Source organism: Talpa europaea (genome assembly GCF_964194135.1).
Source record: "Talpa europaea genome assembly, chromosome: 12".
Taxonomy (NCBI): Eukaryota; Metazoa; Chordata; class Mammalia; order Eulipotyphla; family Talpidae; genus Talpa; species Talpa europaea.
Genome location: NC_140079.1, coordinates 58,050,648 through 58,073,399, shown reverse-complemented (window position 1 = coordinate 58,073,399; position 22,752 = coordinate 58,050,648). Strand labels below are relative to the sequence as shown.

The following is a 22,752-nucleotide window of genomic DNA, read 5'->3' as shown; positions in this document are numbered from 1 at the left end:
TTGACCACTGATTTTAAAATCTGCTGGTCAGTTTCACAAGGAGACATGCTTTTGCCCAGCATACACATATCATGTGTAGGTATGGATGCAGTCCACATGGATTGCGATCTTCAAGTCAACCCCTACACTGAGATGAAGTTTAGTAATCTTGAGCAAGTTACTTAATAGTTTGACACTCAACTTTCCCACCTGTAAAATGGAATGATAAATCCCAACTTAAACAATTTTTATGCAAATAAACTATAATAAATGTGAAGTATGCACCATGGAAAAATCACATTATAAATTGTTGCTATAAAAACTGTTACCCAATGAGAATGTGGAGAGAAAGGAACTCTACTACACTGCTGGTGGGAGTGCAAACTGTTGCAACCACTATTACAAGCTGTGTGGAGATTCCTCAATTTGCTAAAGATGGAGCTTCCATATGATCCAACAATTCCGCTTCTAGGTATCTAGCCAAAGGACAAAAAACATTAAATCAAAAGGACACCTGTGCCCCTATGTTTATTGCAGCACTATGTACAACAGGTAAGCTATGGAAACAACCCAAATGCCCAAAAATAGATGAGTGGATCAAGAAGATGTGGTACATATACACAATGGAATATTACTCAGCAATCAAAAAAGATAAACTCATGCAATTTGCAGCAACATGGACGGAGCTGGAAGGGATCATGCTCAGTGAAATAAACCAGAAAGAAGAAGAAAAATATCAGATGGTCTCACTTATAGGAGGAATGTAGAGGATCCAAATAAGGGATCAGGGAAAAAAAGTAGCTATAATAAAGTAAAAATCAAAATCAACAGGCAACTACAAACCAGAGACATTCTGCAGGGGGGGAGAAGGGAGTAGGATCAAAACAAGGGTGGGAAAGAGAACAAGGGACCATGGTGATGGTTCATGGGTGAATGGGTAGAGGGAATTTAACGGGGCCTATAATTGAGAAGAAAATGCATACATTGTACAAAAATGAAAAATGATGTAAAAATATGTAAAATAAGATAAAATAATAATTAAAAAATCAAAGGGAAATATTTTTACCCTGAGATAAACAGGAATGCCCCTGGTACAGAAGGGACCAAGAAGCACTGGTGTGCATATGGTGCTTGGCTGGGTTTTGAGTTTCCATGCACTGTCAGAGCTTGGATGTGGATTATTCTAATGGACTGGTAGGTTCTCTCTCCCTCTTTCTCTCTTTCTCTCTCTTTCTCTCTCTCACACACACACACATATACCCTTACATACAATTAAGTGAATTAAGTGTTCTGTGAACCTTTGGCTATATTTTAAATATAATTTCATTTAAAGCCATACTGTGTGCCAGTTTGAGGCCCCAGATTAAATAGTTAGAATGTGACCCTGATTCCAAGTATTAAGGGAAGGAAAAATTTTTTTTAAATTATGTCAACAAGACAATGGAATTTATACACAATTTCAGAGTGTATTGCTAATGCCAGAGCATGTCTCAGAGTTCAGTCTGGGCAGCGTGCTCATTAATGAGCAAGCTGTATCCACCCATAATCATTTCTGAGTTAGACAATTTACCTTCATGAAGTAAAGAGGCCCCAGGCAGAGTTCATGACTTGGGGAGGGTAGCAACTTTCCCCCTAGCTGGATGGACCAAGATATCTGTATATTTCAAAACTTGATTCTCAAAGTGGATTTGGTAGACATGCTAAGCACTGATGTGCCCATGGCTGCTCACCCAGAGAGTATAGAACCTGGTCTGTCCTCTCAACGCAGGAAGACATGACTGATTTTTTTCGAGCCATTTATAAAGAGGAGGATAAGTTTATTTGTCTGGTTGTTACAAGTATTCAAAGTGTAATATTAGTTATTTTTTAAATGCACTTGGCATGTAAAGTACTCCATGTCAGTTCCTTTCTCATAGCGTAGCAGGAGCATTATAAATGCTAAGTATTTGTTAATAAATGAATTGCCTTCCTTCTTTTTTCGCAACAGGCCCATTAGCACCTATTAGCATTTTGGATGTACCGCTTGTTTCCAGTTCCCATTCGTGCTAGACCTTTGACAAGAATTTCCTCCAAGCTAGTTAAGGCTTAGGGGAAGATGAAATAGTACAAAATAAGATTAAGTCTAGAGATGGGAAGAATTGAGTCTGGCTAGTGATGGAGGTAAAGGCATGTTCAGATTCTGCAATGCCTGTGTTCAGGCTACAGGGGGAGCTCCTGGCCTCCTTTCCCCTGGTCGCCTCCTGGCCTCCAGTTGACCTCGCTATCACATTCTGATCAGGTTCTCAATGAATCTCCTGGATGGTGACCTCAGCTAACCACTGGGCCTTTGACACAGACCCGGCCCATCCTCAGGCTTTCACTCAGGCCCTCCCCTTCACTGTCATTGTGGTCTTGTCTCTCCTGGCTCCAGCATCTTTCCAGACTCACCCTTGCAATCCACTGCCACCCACATTTCTCTTGCTGACACATGTCACACATCTGTTAAATGGTGAGTATTTGGCGTCCCCAAGTCACCCCCACCTAGGAGAAGGACAAAGCAGCAAAGGAAAAGACAGAAGTGAACTTTTTCAGGAAAGAACTCTGAAAGTGCCTGCTCATACCCTGAAGAATGTTGGGCTAAGAGTTTGGGGGGGAAATAATTTGTACATAAGTCTCTTTTGGCTCTTTGTGGAGTTTTCCAAACTTCTTCTGGGAGGCCTTCGTTCTGTGGCTGGGAATAGGAAAGCTCACACCTGGGAGGCCTGCTCGTCTTTTCCATGCCTGTCTTCATCCTGTGCATTCCTAAGAGGTACAGGCCGTCCTTGCCGGTGGCCTGGCTCCAGGCGCTGTGGGGAGGAACGCAGCTACACTCAGACATTCCAGATGCTGCTCAAACCCAGTGGCACTTCGTTAAATCCCGGGCCACACCCTCTCCTTGGAGTGTTTGCTGGTATTGCCATAACAACCAAATATCCTCTCTTTATATTCCCCCCTCCTTACCCCACACCAGTCAACCCCATCACCAACACCTCTGTTGTGGGCCTCCTAGGATCCCTTTCTATGCCAAGGGACATAAAGGCTACACCGTGAGTATCAAAACATCATCCTCAGTCAATACCCAAGAGTGAGACCATTTGGAAGGTCTGGAAGTCTGAAGTGCATTAAATTAAATTTCTTGGTCAGGGGTTACCATGGTGTGGACACAAGACATCAAAATGGGTGTGATCAAATGTTTCTAGTCTATAAGTGAATAGACATCTGAGTAGCTGGGATGGTCTTTCTGAAAATGAGAGTAGGCTAGAGGCTGGAGATGAGGTTTGTTCCCTGTCACGTGCCAGTATAGATCAAAACTCAGCGAGATCCAAGATGAAGGAGCTCTACTTCTATCTATGCCAGTAAACTCATATCCCAAGGGCCTCGATGGTGCCTATGTCCAGCTCCACAGTTAGGCTTCTGCGTGGTGGGTACTTGCGCTGCATAGATGACTGTGATGAAGCAGCAAGATGTGAACATGTAAGGTCACCGGGTCCTGTTTCTTAGTTTTGCTGCTTGTGAGATCTACTCCTCCTCCCATCAGCAAAACAAACTGACCAGAAAAACGTATTCAGTCAAATGTTCCTATAGTTCAGTTCACACACCATGTTGATCTAGTAGAAATTTTAGTGGTGAAGGGAAGGGGATTTAAGTGTGCCACACACTAACATTGGAGATTGGAAAAAATGATATATTCTGGCCCTCATACTTACCTGCTGTATGGTCTTGGGCAACTACTTCAACTCTCTGAGTTTCCTTGTCTGTAAAATGTAGGTAGTAGCCAAATGTGTTCTTAGGGTTGTCGGAAGAATTCAACAAAATCAGATAAAAGTGCTTGTCATAATAAGCAATCAATAAAGTCTACTTGCTATTTAAGATGACAGCATCTTCAGCAATAAAAGAAATCTTACACAAAATGATAAAGTGTTTTAGAGGAAGTTCAGTTTCAAATATCTGAAAAATTCTTAAGGATCCTTCAAAGGATGCATAATGTGAACTTGCAGTGTGTTTTCATGGGGCCCTATAATAGTATCAAGAGAAGCAACTGGAAAAGGATAATATGGGTGACATATTTGGTTCCATTTCAGCATCTAAGGAACAATGAAGAGGGCCATGGAACACCTAATTTTTGACCATGTACTGGATGTATTCCAGGCAACCTACTAGGTGCTATCAGAAGCATTATCTTATGCCATCTTCAGATTGCATGTAGTTATTGCCCCTAAGTTCAAACCCAGCCTTTTGCACTTTGCTTTGTGCTACAGTTGTAGGAACACAGCCGACTTTGGTTTCTTGTCAATCAGTTCCACACTAGGTTTTGCCAACAGGGGAACTAGACGAAGGCAGGCAGGAGGAAGGGGATGTGGGGACTGTTTCCTGCATTGGCTCGCAGTTCAAATCAGCATGATCCATCTGAAGAGTCTTCACTGTCACAACACTAGCTCGTTCTAATCACCATCATCTTTTTGTTTTTTTGTTTTTAATTTTTTTAAGATTTATTTATTTATTTATACAAGCACTGGGTACAGTCAGAAGCGCGGGAGGGTGAGAGAATTCACCAGAGCCAGAGTGGAGAGCAGAACAGGCAGACTGACGAAGTACACTGCTGAGGGGAGCAGCGGGCACGGCAGGAGAGGACTGCGTGACATGTGGGACACTTGCCGGCAGCTGGTGATAGAACCGGCACTGCAGAGGCTGTGGGCAGCCTCGCAGCACAGCACTCAACCGCTGCGCCACTAGGGGAGGCCCTCCCTCATCTTTTTGTACTTAACCAACTAGCCTCATTTAGAACAGTGAAATCCCAGTTCTAGGCAAATAGCCTCTCCTCCTCAAGGGTATCTAGTTTCTGTTAAACCAACTTCCTCCCTTTGTTCTCTGAACCTTAGGCATGGTAGCTGACTCCTTCGTTTATTATTCATACCTCTGTTATCCCAATGCTTCAAATATTTCTGCACCTCCAATGTCCATTCACCAATCACTATATTAAATTCTTTGTTGAAATCTTGACCAGATCTTAACTGATTCCCTGACCACATGGTAGAAACAGATGGAAACTTTGAAATCTTTTATTTTAAGTCACCTAAGATACCTAATCCACACCATGAAGTCTATTAAAATGAGATTTAGAAGTGAAAATGACAGTTCAGAACACTGACTGCTGAAATTGATCGTGTATTAAAGGGACTAGAAGTTCTCAGAAAAGTACTTTTTGTCTTCACTCTATTTCTATTATTAAGCACTCAATAAACCTACCTTCACTTTTACGTGTGTTATAAGTTATAAGCATGATATGGTGCCTACAAAATATATCTTTCTTGGATTATCCTGATTTCAGGTATGTTGTGCCTATTCTATAACTATAAATTAGGGATGACAAATGCATAGTACACATCTTGCTGTTACCATTTCCATACGCATGTCAGGCCCTGATCAAGGAGTTCACCACTCATTAGGGCCAAGTTCAGATCCATCGTCAAATCCTTTTCAAATCACAGGCAGCCCCTTGATTATCTTTATCACTCCCCTGGAGATCTATTCTGTATTTCTATAATCAATCTTGGTATTCACGGTTTTTTTTTCATTTTTGGCTTCAAATTTTCATCTTCCAGATTCTGAGTCAGTCCCTAAAGAATCACAAAAATCCCATGGGAGATAACGTGTAATAATTTTCAGTTCCAAGTGCATATTAGCTAAGACCTTGTAGGGAAAGCAGACCACATTTTAGCTATTTCAAGAAAATTCAAAATGGGAAATCAATTAGAAAGGCTTTAGGATAGCAAAAAAAAGGGCTTTGAGAGAATTATGGGCAACCTGTGATTAGCAGTAGCAGGAAGCAGCTCCTGCTGGGAGGGATGACATAGTAGTGATAGGGAACTCAGGATTGAAGCCACCTGAAGGAGCTGAAAACCTGGTGGGTGTTGCTGCAAGAGTTCTGAGGCCACAAAGGCTTCTGGCATCTGGGGGAGAAGCTGGAGAGGCCATCGGCCAGAGAGTGGAAAAATACTCTGCTCTTCCCTCTTTCTGTCCTACAAACATGCACACGTACCCCTCACAGTCCCACTGCAGAGGACAGCCAGTTGACAAGGGGGTCAAGGAGAGATAGTTGGCATGAGTCAGCTCTGTGTCACACAGAGCAGAGCAGGAGAAGGCTGGGAAACAAATGTGAGAACAAAGGTTTTTGAGGAGTATGTACATTGCTGTGATACACTCAGCAGTCACAAGGACAAAATGGCACTGAAGGGATGTACTATCTTAGTTTTAGCCACGGGCACTTAGTCCTGTGACATTAAAAGGGCATGACAGGGTTGGGGGGTGGTTTCATCCTGAACTTGGTAGGTAGGAGAAGTCACTCTCTGACTCATTGACAGCAAGAGACTCAGGGTCACTTGACGTTTGAATCCTTTCAAACAAAAAACACTGCTCCTAATTATTAGCATGGAGCATGGCTGAGGTTATCCTACTGGAAAGGCAACAAGGAATCAATTACACTAATTTGTACCCGGTGTATTCACAAACCCTAACAAAAGGCAGTTGGGTGAAGAAATATGATATCAAAACCTGTCCATCCCCCTGGAAGTCAGCCCAATTATAGCACACACCGCCGAGTTCTGGAACAAAGAGGTTTTGTTTTTTTATTCTCACTTTGGAATAGTGCAGATATGAGCCAAGTCCTAGATTTCCATGTCTATCAAGAGAAATCATTAGCCTATTCTGTATAGCAGTGAGATTTCATTAGACACAAAATGCTTGTTAAATCATTCCATGGAAATGACAGTGAAATAGGAGTTGATGGTGGGAGCACAGTTAGGAGGCAGCAGGTCTTTGACAACAGGACTGTTTCCTGGATCAACTTTTAAGCTCCACTGTCTGGAAGGGCAGGTGGTTTTTGTCTCCAGGTCCTCACTCTAGCATTGGGTGTGGTGGTGAAGGCACAGAAATTACAGAACTGCTCAAAAGAACTGAGAGAGCCCAGACTACTACATTGGACTTCCAGACCTAGGCACATGATTTCTTGGCTCTGCACTGTCCTCACATGACAGACAAAAGAGCGAGTCCACTGTGAACTTGGGCGGTAAGTCTCTGAGACTCTGCTTCCTCTTTCTTCAGAGTACTGATTTCATAGACTTGAAGATTGGGGGATATTATGGTGTTGAAGTGTTTTAGCCCAGTCCCGGCACATCACGTGGGGCAGGGGGTCTGCACAATCATATCCAGGAAATCCCAAATGCAGGGGATGGCAAAACAAAGTAATTGCAAGAAATCCTTCCCTCCCCACATTTCTTCTTTGTCCTACATTGTCTTCTCCCTCTGATTTCTTTTGCTGGCCCCAGAAAATTATCTCTTCCCAAGGTTTCACCTAAGTTCCCAACACTCTCACTCACAGAAGGTGTGAAATGGTGCAACCCAGACTTCTTTTCACTCTCCTCTGTCAAGCAGAGACGACTCACTTTGTTGAAGAGAACAATGTTTTGCTTTTGTATAGCCAGCGTAGAAGTTCTTCTCTTCTTCACAGTGAATTCATGCTGGAACAAGACTTACCTGATGCTCTAACACTGGATGGATGAGATAGATACTGTTGACTCACAATCAGATGCCCACTGTTTAGACCACTCTTAGTGACTTAAAACAATAACCATCTCATTAGGCTTCATCACTTCGGGGCGGGGGGGGGGAATCAGGAATTTGGGCAGGGTTTGAGAGGGTAATTCTCTCTGGCATGTGACATTGATGAGGTTGCTGGGTGATATTCACCACTGCATAGGGATGAGTCTAGAAGCCAACACAATCTCATTCATGTGTCTGATGCCTCAGGAATGTCTCCAAGGCTGGGTTCAGCTGGGACAGGGGACCAGAGTGCTTACCTATAACTCCTGCAGCAAGTTGCCCTAAAATTTCTTTATAGTAGCTCAGAATTTTATTAAGAAGCAAGAGTTCCAGGGTCTCCCTGGTGGTGCAGGGGTTGAGACGCAACATATGAAGCAATCTGCAAACACTGCAGCATGAGTTCGATTCCTGGCCAGCCAGGGAGCAAGCCTCATGGCACAGCAGACCTCTCCTGAATCGTCCGCTGCTCCCCTCAGCAGTGTATTTCAGTCAGTCTGCCTGTTCTGTTCCCCACTGTCTCTGGTGAATCCTATCACCCCCTGCACCTCTGGCCTGTACCCCAGCTCTTGTATGCATAAATAAATAAATCTTAAAAAGAATCAAGATTTCCAGAGAAAAGGCAGAAAGTTCAAGGCCTATATGATGCAGAGTTGGAAGACACATAGTGTCATTTCCATCATAAGCTATTAGTGAAAATAGTCATAAACGTGCCCAGATTCAAGGGAAGAGGCAACAGAACACACTTGGAGATGGAAGAGTTGTCAAAGAATTTATGGTTGTGTTTTCAAACTACCACACACTACATTTTCTTTTCTAGTTCTTTCTTGTACACAAATGCCAACCTTTATCAGGACTTTTTAAAAGAGGTTATTAAGTGCCCAGTACTTAATGTCTAGTTATTGAAAACAGAGGGAATCCCATATGTTGGCGACAGAGGAGAAAACATCTATTTAGTGTCACATGGTACAGAGAAAAAAAGAGTTTGTGTGTTCAGGACTACCTGCCAGGGAGCCCTTAATAATTCCCAACCCAGCCCAATGCTTCTAGAGAAGGCAATACAGGAATTTGGCAGAGAGGGCCTTTTGCAACATGCTTCTTAAATAACTGAAGCATAAATTCCAGAAACTTCCATGGCATGCTATACTTCTGTCTCAGTTCTCTTCACCCCACTAATGGAGGGCTCCATATCTAACTGTCCCCACACAATGTCATGCTCTAATACAGAGAGTAAGCTTGTCCTGTTCACCAGCATGTCCTCTCCACCTCACAGTGTCCACAATGCAGCAGGCAAACAATGCATGATTCTTGTTATCTGGATGGTGGTACAGAGAAGGTGAGAATCACTACTACACAACAATAAGTTTATAATCTGCTGCGAAGCATTTAACTTTATTTTCTAGTCAGGATGATGGGCTCTAAGGCCCATGTGTTTATCATCTAAAGTGTAACATTTAAAAATGTTTAGAGTTCTCTGTTAGGTCCAAACAGATCACTCTGATGATTGAAAGACACAGGTAACAACAACACACCCAACCCTTACTAACATTTTTGTTTATTATTTAGTTGATTATTCCATTTTTATAATCATACAATAATTCTCTTTTCAACAATACTGTTACACCTGAAGTTGGTCACACTAATTCTTTCTTCCTTCTACAGTAGTAAAGTGGCTCTTTTCATAATCAGTTTTTAATAGAACATTTGAATATCAAGAAGTGTGGTTAATGAAATAAAAATGAGTGGACCAGACTCCATGGAAATTGATTGCACTCAGTTAGAGGTCTAATGCTATGACAGTGGGTCATGTACATTCAAGAGGAACCGGTGCTGGGGGGAGCCGACACAGGCAGAGGCCGGTGGACAGAAACGACTCAGACTTGTTTGGCAGAGTGGAAGCTCAGGGTTTAATACTGGTCTAGTCCCACCACCTCTTTCTAGTCAGAATGACTTCTTCCAGGCATGCTTTGGGGAATGTCGTCATGGTGTGGGCAATAGTGTCTTCCTAGAGCAGAAGTTTTGCAGTTAGAGCCTTAGGGGATCCCAAGATGTCTTTCTGCCCCACTCACAGTGGCCTTCCTTTTAACTTTGAAGTAAAGGGGATCCAGGTATAAGGCTGGGTGCACAGTCTGTATGTATGGCATGTGGAGTATATGGAGTATGTGTGTGGTGTGCGTAGTTTGTGTATAACGTGTGTAGTGCATTTGTGTGGTATGTCTGCGCTGTAATTATAGCGTATGTATAGTGTGCGCAGTGTGTATGTGGTGTGTACAGCACACATATATAGCATATGTGCACAACGTGTATATAATATGTGTATAAAGTATGTTTATAGAGTTGTGTGGTGTGTGGTGTGTATATATTGTGTGTAGAGTATGAGTGTGGTGTGTGTATGGCATGTGTGGCACGTCTATGTGCATATACAACATACGTGTACATGGTGTGTAGTATGTGCAGTGTGTGTAGTATGTGTGGCATGTGCAGTCATGAGGTGTGTGTGCACAGTGTGTGTGTGGTGTGTGTGCACATGTGTGCAGTGAGGAGGGCACAGGAAATGGAAGAAGAAAGCGAATCCTGGCGAGGAGGGAAGAAGGGAGGAAGGGTCACACACAGGTGAAGAAAGAGTAGATGAAAAGAGGTGGGGGGACTTGGGAGAGTGGAGAAGAGAAAGGGAGGCAGAGTTAGTGAGCCTCTTATCTTGATAAAAGCAGAAGGAGGGGACAAAGAAGGGCCTCATTCCTTCCTCCTTCCTGCCTACCAGCTCCATGTCACCCCCCTCACCCCCGGGTAGCGGGAAGGTAGGGGTGGCCTTTGTGTCACCCCGCTAACCTGCTAGAAGCTGCTTTCCTTGAAGATTTGAATAAAAAGTCAGTAATGCAGTAGTGGTGGTAAAAGACAGCCCCCTGGGGCCTCTATCCCATGGGTGATTGGGGGCCTGCAGCATCCTCCCTTCTGGGGATGGTGAAATGGTGAGGACCTTGTTCCTCGAGGCATTTTACCTGAGACTCTGCCTCAGTCACAGGTGGACAGCTTTCTGCTAGCCTTTGCTCAAGAATGGGGTCATCTCTAAGACTGGTGGATTCCACAGTGTGAAATAAGCCTGACATTCTTTCTAGGGAGGGACTCCAAAAGGGGGTAAGAGCTTCCTGTGGCTGCAGTCCTGCTCCAGGCTCTGCCCAGGCTCCCAGGGCTAAGCCTGGGCTGCAGACCCAGTGGCTCCAAAGGGGCACTCTCTGCAGAGGCTCAGGGGGCACTGGGGCTCCTGCTCTGACCACCACACAGGCGGGTGCTTCTGCACTGGGAGCTCCGCAAAAGGGAATGCCCATGGGCAGATCCCCTGTGGAGCTTAGTTCTCAGACAGCTGCCAGCCTCAGGCAATACTGTGGACAATGCAGAGGATGGCAGAGGAGTTAAAATCCTCGGACTGTCTGACAACCTGTAGCTCAGGCAAGAGTAATGAAGAGTTGACTTTTCCTTAGTTTCCCGTCACTAAAGTGGACTAGAGAACAGCACTCTCCTGGGTGGGGTGAGAGTTCAGCAATATATGGCAAATGCTAGGGCATGCCTGGCACATAGTAAACACTCAATCAATGTGTTGCTGTTAATATTTAAAAAGGAAACTCAGTAGAGCACAGTGACTGACCTCACAGATCCTGCATCTCCTTCCTGACCTTTCTCTTATGTTTCCAAATGAGGAGCCTAGGTCAAAGCCAGGGTGGCTGAAAATATGTGTTCAGGCTCTGAGGTATGTAGGGAAGGCTAAGGCCATTGCTGGTCCCCAAACCTGGGTGTCCCCTTCTGAAAGCCTGGGCTTCCCAGCAGCCTGGTCCCCACCTTCAGGCAGGGGGGCAGAAACCATGACTGGCCCTTACTCTGGTCAGTGGATTTTGCCTACACAGATCCTCTGCTACTCTCAGCAATTAGATGGAGGTGAAAATGGCAGCTTCCTTCTGCTGATGATTATCTGGAGAGATGATTGCAAAAGCAGCAACATAATTAAGCAAATTTAGCAAGGAGGGTGGGGGAGGGAAACTTGTGATCAATAATGACTTTAGTTCACTAAAACAATGACAGGGAGTACTGATCTCACCTGGAGCAGAGCAGACATCAACAATGCCTTAGCTGTCCAGGTAAGAGGCAGGGGACCTACAAAGCATCCAGGCACGAGATCTACACTGGTGGTCTGGAGAAGCTTACTTGGAGGCACCAGTGTTTTATAAAACAACAAACGCCTCTTCTTTTCTAGAATGTGGACAGCCAACTAATCTCCCAGGCAGGTTTCTCTTAGGTGCTTTCGATAATTTGTCTCTTAAAAGATGACACTGAGGAGAGGACAGAGATCTGCTGGAGGGACATTTGATTCCAGTCCTGTCTTAAAACAGGGGAAGACCTTAAAATCTAGAGCCCCTCCCACCCTCAAGGTAGGGAAACCTGCCAGGTGTGAAGATAGCAATAGAAAGGTGGGCGGGGTTTGAGGGAATCCATGAGACCTACACAGGGGCCCATGCTCAGTTTTCTTGTATTTCTCTGTGAAAAGGATCTAGGATCCCAGAGTGAGTTGCTTCTTGAGTTTTGCCTGGGGCAGGGATCTGAGGTTGGTCTAACAACTCTCTGGTCTCATCTTTGTCCCCAGATGTAATGGACTCAAAATCCAGTGAGCCCAAGGTGGTTCAACCTGGTGGATCTTTTGTGAAAAGCATGACAGAACACTCGAGCATTCTGATGAAGCTCTTGAGGAAAATGAATTAAATAAATCAACTGCAAAACAAACTCCAAATTAAGCCCCCAAAGAGAAATGGCACTGTGTGAAGCTGCTGGATGGGGGAGTTTACCGGTCATGCAGATGGAGAACATCACACTGAAGGAGCTCAGCGGGGAGCAGGGATCACCTTCTCCCTTAGATGTTGCCTGCTGAGGTTTTAATGTTCCATTAAAAATATTAAAAATTCACACAAAAATCCAGATGTCCCCCTCATCTCTCCTGCTTCCTTTCAGCAGCTGCTCTCAGGCATCGTGGCGCTAGATGTCTTTGCTGTCCCCATAATCGTTGTAGGGAACATTCAGGGTCTGCTCCTCACATGTCTTCCTGAGGTCCCGGCTGAGCTCTGACCAGTCGAGTCCATAGGGCTTGATCTCGCTGTAGCGGCAGCCCAGGTACTTGAGGGAGCTGCGTCGCAAGCTGATCTTGGGTTCCTGAAGGAGTCCATTGCACCAATTGCTGAGGTCCCCAAGCTGAGAGAGGATGAGACCAGCTTTCCTAAGTATCAAACACGGAGGATACTAGCATTAGAAAGGAGAGCAGGCGGGGAAGGACAAAAAGCTATGATTAGGTGAGACTTTAAATGCCAGGAGGGCAGAGCTTGGAGTGTTTTGCTTAAGGTTCTATGGTTGGCACTTAGAAAAAAAGAGACTTCTATAAATACTTGTCAAGTGAATTAATGAGTAAAGGAATGGGAAAGATGTATAAAGTGGAACAGGTATAAATACAAAATAAAGACACAAAAAAGCAATAGGGAAAAATAAAGAAGAAAATACAGCTACTATTCTAATGGGAATTTAGAATCTTAAATAAATCACACACTTGGCAAGTCTAAAGACAAATCAAATAAATTTTCTCTAAAGCCAGTAATTTGTCATCACTAAATGACAAATTTTGTGTTTGACTAAATATTTCCCTTTTCAAGGTTACTTCTGAACTGAGTAGAGGCAGCTGATATACTGAATTTCAGCGACCATCAAATGTGGCCTATGATGCCTGTGTGGAGCTAATTCTAGTGTAATGAGGAAAAGGATAAAAGTATCCTCAGTTCATGTTGACACAGGATCATTCTTTGAGAAAATGAACATTCTCAGTGGTCATACCACCTAATCACCTCCCCGAGAAAGTCAGGAGGCCATTCTCATTGGGCTGCAATCAAGAGTGCAGAAAGGAGGGATTCAGATGGCACCGGAGCTGTTGGAGATCCCTGAGAGAGGAAGGGGCAGAGGAAAGCAAGGTTGCCCCAAATCTACGCTCACTAGAAAGGAGCCATCCTCTATGCCAAGAATAGACAGTGGTGGCCTCTGCGTGGCACTTGGGGAGGGGGCTGTCACATGATAAATCTCACTGATGCATACGTTTCTTAGTGCCCATTTCTAGTGTCAGCAATAAGGACTACCTCAGTCAGTTCTCAGACCTCACTGGCTTGGACTCTGAAAACGTCAAGTGAATAAAGGAACAGGATTTCCTTCCTCACTGGTTCCTTGTATTCATCAAAGACCTAAGTGGGGCCTCCCTGGTGGCGCAGGTGGTTGAGCGCAGCGCTGTGAAGCTGTCCGGGGCCTCTGCAGTGCCAGTTTGATCCCCACTGGCCTCGGAGAAACCCACATGGTGAGCAACCTCTCCTGTCACACCCGCTGCTCCCCTCAGCAGTGTATTTTGTCATTCTGCCTGTTCTGTTCCCCACTCTGTCTCTGGTGAATCCTCTCACCCTCCTGCACATCAGGACTGTAGCTGTACCCCGGTTCTTGTATAAAGAAAGTAAATCTTTCAAAAAAACAAAAAGACCGGGGCCTCCCTGGTGGCGTAGCGGTTGAGCGCTGGGTTGCGAAGCTGCCCGCAGCCTCTGCGGCGCCGGTTCAATCCCCGGCTGCTCCCCGGCCACCCGAGGAGGGTCCCACATGGCGCGCAGACCTCTCCTGCCGCCCGCTGCTCCCCTCAGCAGTGTACTTCGGTCCTTCTGCCTGCTCTGCTCCCCGCTCTGGCTCTGGTGAATTCTCTCACCCTCCCGTGCTTCTGACTGTACCCAGTGCATGTATAAACAAAAACAAACAAACAAATAAATAAAACATGCCTCTATTAAAAAAAAAAAAAAGACCTAAGTGACCAGGAGCTTTGAAGGAAAATTCTCTAATTTGTACAAGCTCATGCGAGTCTATAAAATGCTAATCTGGAAAGCTCTGTGAACAGTAACTCCTTGCAGCATTTATTAACTGTTAGGCTAACTTCTTGTGTGAGGAACCATCTCTTTTCTGATGTCATCAACAATTTCTTCCAAAAACTGGATGAGTCCTCACCCTGTGTAGAATGAGCCTTCAAAAAACAATAACACATTCATTTCATTCTTGTCTTCTGTCCTGGCGATCAGCATCACAGAGGTGAGGTCACCACATTCCTGGGAGGGCATACTGGGAGTGGGGGTGCAGAGGAGGTGAGGGACAGGTGTTGAGCCTCAGCAGTAAGGACCAGGAGCCTAAGAGAATGTGAAGTCAAGGGAGGGGCCCACTGGTATTTTCTCCAACTTCCATTGTGGGTCCAATGAAATCAAACAAACACTCTCCCAGCCGACTAAATAGCATCTTATGCAGATGGCTTCTCCTCTGCCTACCAGCCTCTGCGACTTGGCCAAGCAGACTTTCCAAAAGTCGTCATCAGCAGGGACGTTGGTGGCCCTTCCTTTTAATTTGCCCAGCTGCATGTCATGAGTGGCTGACCAATTCTTACGCGGTGAAAGAAGGGGGATCCAGGGGGTGGGAGGCAGCATCTGCATCATCTTCAAGAAGTGGATAAAGGAACCACCCCAGCCATCATTTCAAACACATGGATTTAATCACCCATGAGGGCTTTGTAGCTACTTTCACTGCTCACTCTTAAAAAAAAATACTAATTAATCTGGACCTGCCCTTCACCAACTCAGAGACTATGCAGCCTTCTACTTTCTTAGTAGCAAGGCAACCAATGCTGTTCTCAAAGCCTTCAACCTCAGTCCAGAGGCTTCCATGTGAAAAGCCTCTTACCATGTGTACCTAAAAATTTCAATATGTCTTGGGATATCTGCTTTTCTCAAAGCAGCAATTACAGTCATGATAAATGAAACAAACAAAAAAAGTGATTGCTCTCCCCATTCTTCCCATTCCTCTCTTTCTGAGAATTCTTTCAGGTGGTGCCACCTCAAAGCAGCCAGTATTGGGTGTAAGAAGGGCAGCCTTAGATCAGGGACAGGCAACCAGGACATATGTCAAGGTGGATTGCTACCTCCATTACTTCCATGTTGTTTTTTAAGAGGATGTGGAATTTAACTCAAACAATGCCTGATTGATGGATAACACATGCAAATCTCATACAAACAAATATTTTTGGATAACTTTTTCATTAAAATTCCTAATTTTCTTTCCCAAGAGTAAGTTTTTGGCTTCTACCATTTTAGCATTTGGAATGCTGTGTCAGCATGATGGAGGTGTGATCTGGGTAGAACAGATCAAGAGCAAAGGTTTTTTTCAGAGATTCAGAAATGAATTCATGGCTTGATTACTTATACACAGCTTGTCCTCAACTAATATGGATGAATGAAGCTGTGAATGAAGCTGTTGGAAAGCACAGAACTTACTTCTCCAAACACCTAAACTTAGCCAAGAAAACTTGGCAAATTCATGGATGTGGTATTATAGTGCGGGAGGCACACTAAGGTCTTTAAAAGAGATGATGAAATTTATTGATCACCTGGGGCCTAATTCATCCTCACATCGCCAGGTGAATTCTCCAAAACTCTCATAGTGCTGGTTGTAGTGATAGAGGACTCGATGTAGGGTGGGAGAACCCAGATCCAGAAGGGTATTGTAGGCTGTCTGTTGTTCCTTCCCACTGGTATAGCCATTGAAGAGATTGTAGATTTTGTCTGCTATTTCTGAGGTCAGAAAAGACAAATAAATAAGATTTTATATATATGCACACAAACACATATATAAAAGATAGGTACATAGACATACATATAAATGATCATAGATGCATTTACGCATTTATATAATGCAGGTATGGATACCTGTGTGCATGTAATGTTACTCAAAGAATACTGAACTTAGAACCTGGAGAAATTGGTTTGAGTCATTCGTTTGACCTCTGTCCCATAGTTATCAGTATTCTTTTGTATAAAAAGGAATCTTTTAACAGAATATCTCTACGGTCACTTTCAGTTAAAATACTTTGCCTTTTTCCTGAAAATACAGAGCCCGAAGCAAAAACTCATAAAGTAGTACTTTCTTGGCAAGTGTAATCCCATGAGCATAGAAGGGAGGACAGAGGGAAATGAGGCAAAAAAGGAGGCAGGGTACACGCAAGGGAATGGACTAAGGCATTGGAAGCTATGGTTCTCGGGAGAGGATGATTGAAGCTACTGGATACCCCCCTGATCCATCCAGGGAGAGAATGGGAGACTTTATCTCCAGCTCCCGCTCATTATTGGTCCATGGGGATGTCTCATGTTTGCCCCCATGAGGCATTAACACCTTTGTACTTCTAGGTTGCATGCACTTGGATATACCAAGTGGTTCCTGCAAAAGCAATATGGAAGGCCTGGGCGGCAGAGGCAGGCATTTGGCTCAGAAATGAAGTGAGACACTTGATCACGCCTTGCGTGGAGTGGCCTGGAGTGGCCACAGTGTCGAAAGCAAGCTGGTCCCAAGGTTGCAGGCATACAGAGGTTTTGCTCAGACTGCCCAGAGAGATCGGAAGCTAAGCTTGCAGATCTGAGGTGACACATAAATTGAATTCAGCATCCATACTGCAGCTCCAAATGAGTAATCTTTTGGTTTAATTTATATCTCTTATATTTCTTCCTCCAAGTCATACATTATAAGACTGAGCTTGGTGATGTGGCAAAGTGGCAACACATTTGTATAGTCTTGGCATTTTTCCCTACAGGCCTCAAAAGCACTTTATCATTAAAGATTTTCTCATTAAACCTCTCAGAAAGGAGACCTGTTTACATTTCCTTCCTAAGCAGCTGGGAACAGGAGACCTGGACAGTAATGCTTTGTCCCCCACTCAGTATTAAATCTGAGAAAGAAGAAACTAAGTCTGCAAACTCCTCAATCAGAACTTTTCTCACTCAACCCCGTGTTAGCCTAAAAGCACAGCAACCTGATTCCTTGTCATAACTCTAAGTGAATTCACGGCTGCTAGAAATGACAAAAGTCATCATTGGAGAAGTTTCTTGGATTGGAATGAATAAAATGTCTACCTTTTGTCCAAGACATTACAGTTTCTTTCCTTTTCTTCCCTGCCCATTGCACTTGAGGATGGGAGGCAGCCCTAACTCCCTTATGTACGGCGTGGCTCACAGAGAGCAGATAGTACAGTAGATCATAGAATGTGAGCTATATCAGTGGAACTCATGACTTTGGGAGCAATTTGAATCTACTCTTGGAGAAGGTCCTTGGTGATATCTCTCCACATCAGGCAATGTCAATCCTTTAGCTATCCAACTCTTATCAGCTGGCTATTTCAGTAGCACTAAAAATAATTTCAGTTTTGATATCCATTTATATTTCATAACTTTAAAACTCTCAGGTTGTCCAAATAGGATCAAGAGATAAAGAGGGCAATTATTTAGAAAATAAATATGTATGGGCTCCCATTTATATATTAAAGCTCTATTGATTGCCAAGAACTTCACATGTGTGGGCTCCAATACTCACACCAGCACTGGAAGGTGGGTAGGATGTTCCTGTTTTATAAACCATGATATTCAGAGAGAGGCCAGGTTACCTGCCCAAGGCCACATAGCCAGTGTGGCTAGATTAAAGATTTAATTTTTTTCCAAATATTTATTTATACAAGATCTGGGGTACAGGCCAGAGGCACAGGAGGGCGAGAGATTTCACCAGAGACAGAGCAAGGAGCAGAACAGGCAGATGGACTGAAAACACTGCTGACGGGAGCAGCAGACGAGGCAGGAGAGGTCTGCCACGCCATGTGGGTATTTCACTGGCTGGCCGGGAATCGAAACTGTGCCGCAGAGGCTGCGGACAGCTTCACAGCACTGCGATCAACCTGCTGTGCCACGGGGAAGGCCCTAGAGTAAAGATTTAACACTATATCTATCTGCTATTTTGCACTGAGGCTTAGGTTTTGGTAGTATTTAACCAATTTAAGACACAGGAGGCATAGACTTGGGGGTGCAATTCTAGGGTGTCTATCTATTAGAGGAAATTGCACTGGTAGGATCATAGATGCCACAAAATTGTAAAGTCTAGTAAGAGTATGGGGAGACTGTCATTTCTGGAATTGAGTAGAAAGAAGCAGAATGAATATTCTAAGAGTTGTGATGCTTGATGAAAGGCTCAGAGAGTATACTGAGAGAAGAATGACCAGGAGAGGAACAATATGGGTGATCGGAGCAGAATCCAGATAGGAATGTTTGGGGTTTCTTCTCCTATCCCTTTACTGATGTCAATCTGTTTCTATTTCTATTTTTGGTCATGGGAAATAGCAGCCCAGGCCCCAGGCTCCAGTTATGACAGTCTCTGCTGAGGTACAGTAATGGCTGAGATGGTGTTTTCTGTCTGGCATATTTACTATTCTCATATCACCACAGTAATATCCAGCTAGAGGAGAGGATGCTTCCCATTAGCCACAGCGTGTGTGCCTGGGACCAGATGGGATAGGCCTGTCCCATCATAAATCTCCTAAACCAAGATAATCTAACTCCAGGGTGTGCTTAAAAGACTCCATTAGTAAATGGGATGCTCTATTCAAAAAGATGTAGATACAAGGCTCCTAGAGCATAAGTGTTGCTGGCTCCTCCTCTCTCCACTGAGAGAACTGAGAGAGATTATTTCATTACTTTGATAGCATCACAAGAACTCACAAACTCAAGGAAATGAAAAGAAGCAAAGGTATTTTTAGTTTGCATTTTACCCAGCTTCATAGAAACCTTGAGTCATCCAAAATAGATACTTGTCTTCCCTTCACATGCATATTGTTCAGGAATAGGTAAAATTCGGTGAACATAGGGCATGGAGTCTGTACTCACAACTTCATCGCAAACAAAGGAAGCTGAGTTATTAGAAGGAAACCAAAGTCGCCCAGGCAGCAAAATGAAGGCACAGGGCTGGGACTGAGGCCATGAGAGTCAGGAGTGTTGTTACCGACAGGCTCCATGGCAACAAATGGAGTTGGGCTCCACTGTGCTCCTGCTGTGTGGCTTTGGGCAAGTTATGTAATCTCTCTGGGTCTTCATTTCCTTGTCTGTTCAGTGATGGCTAATGACATATATCTTTTAAAAATCATTGTGAGACTAAAAAGAGATAGCACATATACAGTCGTTTTTCAGCATAGTGCCAGGGCAGAGGAAGCATGCCTCTATTCATTCATTCAATAAACTTGTCACTGAGCGCTTAGCACAGGTTTGACATTTTTCAACTGCCTAGTTGGGATATACCGGTGAGAAACTGACAAAGATTCTCACCCATAAAGCATTGTTAAACTAGTGGGAGGAGATGATCAATTCAGCAATAAGCATGATAATACAATATAGATTATTAGGATGTAGGGAAAACTGAAATAGAAGAATGAATGGCAGTGCTTGGTAGGTCATTGCAGTTTTAAGTAGGTCATGGTAGGTCTTGTTGAAAATATGACATTGGAGCCAAGACTTAGAGGAGAAGAGGGAAAGCAATGCAAGGATATCTGGGGAAAATCGTGCCTGGGAGAGGAGAGGCTGACACAGGGGCTCCAAGACAATGGTGGGTGGTGTATTTGAAAATAGCAAATAAGCCATACAGTCTGCAATAAGGTGAGCGAGGGGAGAGGACAATAATAAAGTGAGTGAGGGGAGACAGGCAGGACAAACCCTGCCTGGTTTTTCCGTTGCTTCCTCTTTCCCCACATGCTGCTCTGTGGAAGACTGGTTCAAGAACAGACTGTTGGTTTCCCCTAGAGGGGATAAGATAAGAAGGTTGATCTTAGTACCAATACTAGTTGTTTTTTTACCAGGGAGGCAGGTCAGTAGAACATTGTAGAAACTTATACATTTATATTAGTGTCATAATGTGGTAAAATTCTTCATAGAAAATATCTAGGTGAGGACTGCCCTGGTGGCACAAGGGGTTAAGACACAACCTATGAAGCTATCCGCAGCCACTGCAGCACGAGTTAGACCCCCGGCCAGGGAGCTACCCACATGGTGCAGCAGACCTCTTCTGACTGGCCCGCTGCTCCCTTCAGCAGTGTATTTCAATCTGCCTGTTCTGTTCCCCACTCTGTCTCTGGTGAATCCTCTCACTCCCCCCAAGCCCCTGGCCTGTACCCCAGTTCTTGTATGCATAAATAAATAAATTTAAAAAAAAAGAAAATGTCTAGGTGAGGAAAAACATTACTATAAGGACTAGAGATTGGTTTCCTGCTGAAGTCATGTTCTGGGTCATTTAAAAGGTGATTCCCTGTCCGGAGCCGCCTGAAGCATGCACTGTGTTGCACATGTGCTCGATGAATTAGGTTTCGATTTACTGTTTCGCCTTCGGAGAAACCCCTGCGTTCTCCTGTAAATCACGCGAGACTGAGAGGCACGATGGGAGGAGCGACCAGGGTATAAGAAGGGAACCGCAAGAGAGAGAGAAAGGAACTGTGAGGAGACTGTAAGGAGATACGGCAAGGGTTACTGCGAGAGGAGCAGAGAGAAGGCCAGGGAAGTAAGAAAGACAGGGAAAAGAAAGACATGTAAAAGTAGGAAAGGATAAAGGAAAAATAAAGAAGCATTTGCTAGCGTCAAGTTGTCTCAAGCCCCTCATTTCAATCCTCAGCCCTTCTCTTTTCGTGCCTCCGAATCCCGCGGGTTGGGACAATTCCCATTTGTTATTAGGTTTAAACTTAGACCCAAATGAGTTATATTTATGATCACCATCTGGTCTGAAGGAGGCAAAGGGTGGTTTTTTTTTTTTTTTTTTTTTTTGGTGGAATGGCCAGAACTGTATTAATTTGCAAGGATACCCTCAATTAGTCTAACTCATTAATCGGCATGCTTGCCCTGGACAGGACTCCTTCCTGGCTGAAAGATAACTTAACCTGGAAATGTTAGTTCATTCTCTCAGCATTAAATTGCCACTCGTGCCCCCAGCTGGTCCGCTGGGATGCCAGAATCATTTCTTTGTGGAGCACAGTGAGCAGAAGCACATCTTGATACACTTTGGGGACTGGAGTTGACCCAAAGGAATCCCATAGAGAAATAGTCTAGGGTTTCTCCCAGGCCGACTTTTTTACTTTGCCTGCTCTTTATTCTGGAGCTGCTTTCTATACTCCTGTTGCAGTAGGTAGCATCCCATTGCATCCCTCCTACCTGCTAATTGCATCCCTGATACCCCAACTGCCTGCAAGCAAGCTCAAGGTATCTACTGCTAGGACATCTGCAAATTTTCCAAAAAAGAAATAGAGGAGGCACCGTTTCCTCTCTGTCTTGGAGTAAGAAATCAACATATGATGAAATAAGGAGGTCACGGGTTCTCTGCAGACAGTTTCTCATCTGGGGATTTTCAACCCAGATTCTGCTTTCACCATCAAGAGATTGCAGAGATCTTCTAAAGTCACTCAGTTTATACCCTCTAAGTCAAACAGCACTTACCCAGCAAGAAGCACAGCTGTCTTACATTTAAAGATCTCCACTCTATGGTAACATTTCAGAGGACATGATAATTCTGAAGGGAGTCATATTTTGCTATCCAATTTAAACACTTTTTAAAAATATGAGTCTTTGTCAGTATTTAGAGGCAAAGGTTTTCAGTCTTTTATATAATAGCCCTCTAAATGTCTAATTTAATATTATATGCAAAATGGGAATTGGTTTCAGATAATGAGTTTGTGTGTTGGTTCTGTTAGATACTAGCTTTGCCATCCTGGTCAGCTTATTTATTCTATTTGAATTTCAATTTATGCATCTGTAAAATGGAGTAATAGTCTGTTCACTTAGGAAATACCTATTGAATTCCTCTTAGAAAGCAGACAGTGTGCATGGTTAATTATAGCACTCACATTCTTAGAGAGACATTGACAGATGCCAAAATTTGGTTATGCAAGATTCACTAAGACAATATTGTGGCCAAGCTGATATGCTGGTACTTTCAGATAACTTTATTTATGGCTCCTGGCTGCAGTTTATCAGGTTGACTAGGAGGGGCACAATCCCAGAATGTATCCTCCCTAACATTTACAGAACACTTACTATAGAACAGGCACTTAAGTACTTTAGACAAACTCACTCATTTAATTCTCACCAGAAATACATTAGCTAGGGTGTATTTATTGCTTTCTTCTCATATTGTGAATTAGTAAACTGAGGCATGAAGTGAAGTCACCTACTCAAGGTCAAGTAGTTAAATGGCAGAGCAGGAATTTGACCCTAGGTAGTCTAA

General features: G+C 43.9%; 1 protein-coding gene across 2 annotated transcripts in view; it reads right to left on the bottom strand.

The window, feature by feature from the left end:
• Nucleotides 1-12,612: 12,612 nt before the first annotated feature.
• The window catches only part of ASTN1 (astrotactin 1), a gene marked incomplete at its 3' end in the record, with an annotated part of 311,956 nt that continues 301,816 nt past the window's right edge, over nucleotides 12,613-22,752 (bottom strand). For both annotated transcript variants that reach the window (XM_084251292.1, XM_084251293.1), the window contains exons 22-23: nucleotides 16,073-16,256; nucleotides 12,613-12,850 (exon numbers count right to left, since the gene is read on the bottom strand). In XM_084251292.1, coding sequence (XP_084107418.1) covers nucleotides 12,613-12,850; nucleotides 16,073-16,256 — 422 coding nt within the window. The remainder of the gene's footprint in view (nucleotides 12,851-16,072; nucleotides 16,257-22,752) is intronic.